Source organism: Aulostomus chinensis, chromosome 11 (assembly GCF_037954235.1).
Source record: "Aulostomus chinensis isolate RoL2024-O1b breed Wild chromosome 11, RoL_Achi_v1.0, whole genome shotgun sequence".
Classification (NCBI taxonomy): Eukaryota; Metazoa; Chordata; class Actinopteri; order Syngnathiformes; family Aulostomidae; genus Aulostomus; species Aulostomus chinensis.
Window position 1 is genome coordinate 22,809,121 of NC_141330.1, and position 7,350 is coordinate 22,816,470.

The 7,350-nt window shown below is 44.8% G+C and overlaps 1 protein-coding gene across 1 annotated transcript; it reads left to right on the plus strand.

The window, feature by feature from the left end:
* The first annotated feature begins 1,428 nt into the window (after positions 1–1,428).
* On the plus strand, positions 1,429–4,309 carry LOC147253789 (homeodomain-interacting protein kinase 1-like). The gene is made up of 8 exons (XM_086217392.1): positions 1,429–1,697; positions 1,833–2,024; positions 2,120–2,298; positions 2,373–2,496; positions 2,700–2,819; positions 3,166–3,252; positions 3,368–3,547; positions 3,824–4,309. The coding sequence occupies exons 1-7, from the start codon at positions 1,653–1,655 to the stop codon at positions 3,434–3,436; spliced, it is 816 nt and encodes a 271-aa protein (XP_086073518.1). The 5' UTR covers positions 1,429–1,652; the 3' UTR covers positions 3,437–3,547; positions 3,824–4,309.
* The last annotated feature ends 3,041 nt before the right edge of the window (positions 4,310–7,350 follow it).

A 7,350-nucleotide genomic window follows, 5' to 3' on the forward strand; every position in this document is an offset into this window, starting at 1 on the left:
CTGGGAGGTAGAGCCTTTAGTTACCGGGCTCCTTTACTGTGGAACCAGCTCTCTCCATGGGTCAGAGAGGCAGACACTTTAACTACGTTTAAGTCCAGGCTTAAGACCTTCCTCTATGACAGAGCCTTCAGTTAGGACTGGTTCAGGTAGCTCTGAACCATTGATAGCTATGCTGCTACAGGCTTAGACTGCTGGGGGACACATCAGGTTACATGGAGCCCTTCCCTCCTCTCCTCTCCTCTCCTCTCCCCCTCTCTCCTCCTCTCCTCCCTGCACATTTTTGGAACTGTCATTACCATTACTTGTTGCACTTTGTAGTTTGGCCTTGGTGTCTTGCAGTCTCTCTGTGATTCCACAGATCCACCAGAGCCCCAACCGCCGCCTGCATCGCCCCCCCCCCCCTTATTCCCTACTGTTACACCGGCCTGCGCTCCCCTTCCATGAACCAGTCTGCCATCCAGTCCCCCATCAAGCTGGCTTGCTCTCCCTGCCTCCCCTACCAGAAGCTTCCTTCTTCAGCTGTTATTAACATTTCCGTGTTTCCCACATTTTGTATTGTAAACTGTTTTCTTGTCTGTAACAACATCTACTGCACGTCTGTCCGTCCTGGGTGAGGGATCCCTCCTCTGTTGCTCACCCTGAGGTTTCTCAGATTTTCCCTGTTAAAAGGTTTCTATGGAGTTTTTCCTCAGTCGATGTGAGGGTCTAAGGGTAGAGGATGTTGTTATGATGCCATGTGATGCCCTTTGAGACAAACTGTTTGTGAAAACGGGCTATACAAATAAAATTGCCTTGCCTTGCCTTGCCCCCCGCCCCATGGTTGGAACACACCCTCTGGTCTGGTCCCCTTTCTTAAAAATGGGGACCACCACCTCAAACTGCCACTCCAAAGGCACTGCTCCCCAATGTCCATGCAATGTTGCAGAGATGTGTCAACCAAGACAGCCCTACAACGTCCAGAGCCTTGAGATACCATGGGCTGATCCCATCCACCCCCGGAGCTCTGCTGCCACACTGTTGTTTCACTGCCTTGGCGACTTCTGCCTTGGAGATTAGATGACCCCTTACGTCCTCCCCCGTTCTGTTTCCTCCATGGAATATGTGTTGGTGGGATTGAGGAGTTCCTCAGAGTACTGCACTGTCCAACCATATCTCCATTTGACGTCAGCAGCCTCCAATCACCAACGTAAACAGTGTGAGCAAGTTAGCATCTCCCCATCTGAGGTGACGAAATGTTTGCCAGAACCTCTTTGGAGCAGATCGATAGTCTTCCAGTCCAGCTTGAGATCAAAGACTGATCAAAGTAAGACCAAAGAAACTGGTTTCTGAGAGATCAGAGAGCATGGAATTTAGACACGCGTCAGTTACGTCAAAAGCCCATGTAAAAGAAATCAGCTTCATCAGTAAAAACATTTCACCCATATTGGCACATTAACAGTTGTCCACTAGAATCAGTTGTCACACAGAAAGTCTTCTCTTAGCTGTAAAAACATGTCTTCCTGGGTTCACCACTGTCAGCCCATGACTCGCTGGCTACACTCCGAGACTTCCACCTACCAGGTGGTGTCGTACCTTGGACGAGGCACCTTTGGTCTCGTCACCAAATGTATTAAAAAAGATGAAAACAGTGACAGAAGACAGTGGCCATCAAAATGATTAAGAATGAGGGATATTTTGCTGGATTGGCCCTTGAAGAGGTAAGAAGGCAACCTGAGGATTCTCAGCATCCACACTTGTGATAATACTTGGTGACATGAGGCTAGTGCTAACCACTGCACCACTTTGCCCCCTCCTTTGTGACATTTCAAAATCTTATCCTCACATATTTTCAGATTGCAGCCTTAAAGAAAATTAGCTGTCTGAACTCAGAGAAGAGCAATCTTGTAAAATGGTATGGCCATTTCATCAACAATGGACACATATGCCTAGAATTTGAGCATCTTGATCAGAGTCTCCAGAAGTTCATGCATAGGAGACAGAACACACCTCTCCTACTGGAAGAGATATGGCCTCTCGTCTCTCAGGTATCTTCTATCATGTCAAGTTCTGCAAGTAATAGAGTTCAGAAAAAGATTTGTGATTAAATATTTTTGACCTTTTTCTTTAAATAACTTTTCAGATAGCAAATGCTCTTCATCACCTGAAGTCTATTGGAATCATCCATGCAGACCTCAAATTAGATAATATCATGTTGGTTGGTCAGCATGAGCCCTACAGACTCAAAGTTATTGATTTTGGCCTGGCATTTGAGGTGTCTGCTGCCAAGGTGGGCTCATATATTCAGACCCGGCCATACCGGTGAGTAACTGCAACCCTATTTGATCTCTGAGTATTGTCTTGGTGGCTGAAGCTTAACTGTTGATGCTCCTCAGGTCTCCAGAGATCCTGCTGGGTGCTCCGTTTAACGAGGCCATAGACATGTGGTCTCTCGGCTGCACCGCTGCAGCTCTTTACCTTGGTGTCCCTCTGTACTACGCAATGAATGAAAATGACATGGTGAGTAGCACATCAGGTCTGTTCTGTTTTGAACTCGGATCAAGATTTTATTGAACCTGTCAAGTATATATTTAGTGGTTTTTAATCTGACACGTGTGAATAAACTTTTCACATTCTTTTCACACTCTTTTTTTTCATTCATTACATTATTTATGTAAATGTACTAATTGTTTAAAACAGCCTTTCTTTGTGTTGTACTTCAGTTGAGGTACATCATGTGGACTCAGGGTCAGCTCCCAGAGAACATTCTGGCTTCTGGAAGCAAGACAGAAAGGTTCTTCCAGAAATCCTCTGACCTTCACACCATCACCTGGACATTAAAGGTATGGAGCTCTCCAGTAATGCTTAGATCTTACTAATCCACACACTTCTTCCAGTGCTTCATGTTTTAACAAACAACATCACTTACTCATCATTTTTTCCTGAGAGATCATAGATGAGGGTTGTTTTCATTGACTGATAGGTTTTTCTCAAGAATCAACCTCTAATTGGCCCGTACTTGGTGCCTAGTTTAGACATGTGGAATTAAGATCCAATCAGAGGAAGAGAAGGAGGCTCTACACTGACACACATGAAGCATTGGTTTAGTTTTGATTGAGGATTTTGAGAGGATGAAATAAATGATTTTAGGCGTATCTCTTGACATAACTTTGAACTCTGCCCCCCCAGTCAAAAGAGCAGATCCAAAGTGATGCTGAGATTGTGTCACAGGAGACCAGGGCAATCTGGTTGAACAGCCTGGACGATCTCCTGCATGTAAGTGACCTCAGAAGAAATGAATAAAGGTGTTACTCACACAAAAAATCCCAGTGATGTTTCTATTTACTCTGAGAGCTGAGTGATACATCTGAACTCTCTTTTGATTTTTCAGTGCAACAAACAAGTTTTCATCCGGGATGAAGATCAAGGGCAGCAGATACGCTCATGTTCATGGACATGATGAAAGGACTGCTGCAGCTCGATCCATCCCAGCGGATGACACCCTGCCAGGCTCAGGAGCACCCCTTTATTACCATGAGCCACTTGACGGGTTTCACTCCAGCAGCTCTTAGTAAGTCCAAGCTCTGAATTTGATGAACTATTCCTCCCTCCTCTCTGTGATTGTGGATTTTTGTGTAATGTGTGGGACATATATGAATGAGTTCTTGCTACAGTTTATCCTGCAAGTTATTTTTAATAAGTTTTGCATTTGCACTGAGTTGATGACGGGTGCAGGCCATACAGGCCATGTCGTAAAGAGAACTGATCCATTTGCTTCATCTGAACATGATTCATTCTGTATATTTTTTATTTTCAAGACTAATGGATTACTTGATTTTTCTTTCAGTGCAAAGTCCTGCTTCAGGATCATGACCATCGCGAAGATCAGGACACAGCCAGCTCCACAGCAGTCACCCCCCAGGACTGCCATCCCGGTTCGTGAGAACCTCTGTCCTTCTCTTGTTAAGAGAAGCCGTCTGGACCACCTTCCCCACAAGAGTGGACAGAAGAGTGGTAGCGAAGAGAAGAAGAGGAAGCGCAGTCCCAATCCACTCAGGACTGCAGATGCCAGAACCTGGAAAGCTCATGCTAGAGTCGCCTGAGAAAACCTGGCACAAGAAGGAGGGAGATAACAGCAACTCAGATGGACCTGTTCTTGTTTTATTTCCCTGTTCTTCTGATTTTTTTAAGGGTTTGTTTAAACACAATAAAATTGACATCAAAAATATACTCGGGTCTCGCCACCAGACCTATCCCTGCTTCTCAGCTTCAACACATGAACTGGCTCTCTGGACCATCATTCTTAGCACAATCTGTGCCAGAACCATCCCAGTCTGACCTCTTCACCCTTGTGGATCCTGATGCTGATGTGGAGATAAGGTCTGATGTCACAACTATGGTCACTAAAACCTTGTAAACCCAGTTGAACTCGCACCAGTTTGAGAGGTTTTCTCATTGGATGACCCTTTGTTGCATCATAGCTTCTCTCATTCGTATTGCAACATCATTCAAGAAGATGTCAGAACAGACAAAATATCATGGATGGAAGTGTTACACAGACACAAACACTGCAAGTGAACTTTCCCGTGCAAAAGTTGTTGTTCTCACTGTGCAGCATGAAATCTTCAACGAAGAATATAAATGCCTGGAAACAAAGCAGACTTTACCAAAACAAAGTCCACTAAAAAAGCTCAACCCCATCATTGATGAAGATGGACTGCTAAGGGTCGGTGGTCGCTTAGCGCCTGCAAGTTTAACAAAAGATGAAAAGCACCCTGTAATAATTCCTCGTGCACACCACATTGCTACTCTCCTTGTGAGATACTTCCATGAGAATGTGGCACACCAGGGACGCCATATCGCAGAGGGAGCAATCAGAGACGCAGGATTTTGGATCATCGGGAGCAAATCTCTGGTCTCATCTGTTATCTACAAATGTGTTATCTGTTGCAAGCTCAGGGGGGCACTACAGGTACAAAAAATGGGAGATTTACCCGCTGAAGGCTTACGCCAGTGCCACCCTTAACAAATGTTGGACTTGACGTCTTTGGTCCCCGGACAGTGATGACACGTCGCACAAGGGGAGGCAGTGCAGACAGTAAAAGATGGGTAGTGCTTTTTACATGTATGGCTACAAGAGCTGTGCAAATTGAACGTGTTGAATCCATGTCCACATCCAGCTTCATTAATGCATTGAGAAGATTTTTCCCTGTTCGTGGACCTGCACAGCTCCTTCGCGCTGACAGAGGCACTAATTTCATTGGTGCCTGTAAAGAGTTACAAATCAATCACAGTGATGGTACACTGAACACCTACCTTCAGGAGAGAGGCTGCACATCGCAGTTTAACCTCCCACACTCCTCACATATGGGTGGTTCATGGGAGAGACTCATAGGTGTTGCCAGGTGGATCCTGGATGTCATGCTTTCTCAGTCTGTACATCCAAGGCTCACACACGAGGTACTGAGTACTTTGATGGCTGAAGTAATGGCAATACTGAATGCAAGACCCTTGGTGCCAGTGTCTACTGATCCAGACACACCGACTGTTCTCACACCAGCAATGATCTTGACTCAAAAGACTAATGCTTTGTTGGCACCATCTGGCAACTTTGACCCCATAGAACTCCATGCAAAACAATGGAAACAAGTAAAGTGTCTTGCAGACATGTTTTGGAAAAGGTGGAAGTGAGAATCCATTGCCACCCTTCAGAGTCGGAGAAAATGGACTGACACCAAAACTAACATCAATGTTGGAGACGTTGTGTTACTCAAAGACAACCAAGCTCACAGAAGTGACTGGCCTGTGGGACTAGTCATCAAGACATTGCCCAGCAGAGACAATAAGGTTCGCAAAGCAGAAGTGAAAACGGTCAAACAGGGGACTGTGAAAGTGTTTCTGAGACCAATCTCTGACATGGTTCTCTTGTTGTCTAAGGGAGAGTAAGAATGTTAACAAAATAGAAAGAGGAAAACTACACGATGCTTGCTGTATATTGTTATTTTGTTTTATGTATCGTGTTTAGTAGTAAGTGGTACAATTGTATTGTACCAGGCCGGGAGTGTTCTGCCCTCTGATGCGTGCATGTTGCCTAGATTTGTGTGCTACAGTGCCCTCTGCTGGAGAGTTATCAGCAGCACCTTTCGTGTTACCACGGCTTAAACGAGCCATGTGGACAGCAAACTGGTACGGCTTCTCCTGCTGCAGTTTTTGTTCTTCTACGTTGTTGCCTTGGACACCATTTGTCTGTAAGTCTTATTTATTTTATTGTATTTTGCATGTTAAAAAGATATTTTATGTGGTGAATGACCTTTTATGTCAAGGTAGTTAATTTGTTGAATAATAGGGTGACTCAGTATGTTCTGTGTGCCTGGCATTGTTTTTTATGGCGATACCCTGATTTCTTTTTGTTATTTGTGGTTGTTTAGCAGTTTTACAAAAGTAAAGTGATTCTTCATTAAACACAAGAAAAGTCACGCCTTGGTTTTTATTGGGAACTACTTTCTGTAAGCTAACTGTCTAGCTTTGACAACAGTTACGCATTGCGAGGGCAGTATATGGAAACTTGCAAAATTAAATTGCTAGATGGGTTTTAAGGGACATCAGTGAAAGAAGACACGGGAAGATTTTAAAATCTTTTATTGACTGTTAATCATGTGTATGCAGTTTTTTAGGTTGTCTTCATTACCTCTGTGCAGGTCCAAGGGCCAAACCAAGAAGTGGAGGATTCAACGGGGAGGAATAGGGGGGGAAATTGAGAAGGCACTATGGGGAGCCAGATTTCACCTGACACGTGAAAGGCATCAGTGGTGTTCAGAACTAATCAAGCGACACCAGCTCGCCATACCACGGTGTACTACATGTGTTCAGTGATGCCAGTGAGAGAGCCTACAGCGCTGAAGCCTACCCGCAAGGGGAAACAACAGATGTAGAACATAGGTGGCCCCTCTCAAGAAAATGACGTTGCCACACCTGGAGCTCATGGGAGTGGTGATAGAGGCAAGACTAGCAAAAAACCTTATGACCACTCTAAAAATGGAACAAAACCAGATAAAGATGTGGACAGATTCTATGATCATGCAGCATTGGATTTGCAGCTCTGCTAAGAAGTGGGAACCGTTTGTTGTTAACAGAGTAATGGAGATCCAGTCCCTGACCAACCAAGAGAAATGGCCACACATCCCAGGGAGGATATATCCAGCTGGCCATCCTACCAGAAGCCAAAGTGTTGAGAACCTGATACAGAGCCAGCTATGGTGGAATGGGCCCAACACTTCAACATCAACAGATCAGTCAGAGGAGACTGAAAATGAGAATGTTCCAAAGAGGGGAATGCATAACTCAGGTCCAGTCACCAGATGACTGTGCAGCTTA

Excerpts from the sequence above, each read along its gene's own strand:
- LOC147253789 (XM_086217392.1), top strand. The coding sequence starts at position 1,653 with ATGATTAAGAATGAGGGATATTTTGCTGGATTGGCCCTTGAAGAG. Across the intron at positions 2,299-2,372 it reads ATTCAGACCCGGCCATACCG|GTCTCCAGAGATCCTGCTGG; the intron begins GTGAGTAACTGC and ends GATGCTCCTCAG. Across the intron at positions 3,253-3,367 it reads GCCTGGACGATCTCCTGCAT|TGCAACAAACAAGTTTTCAT; the intron begins GTAAGTGACCTC and ends TTGATTTTTCAG.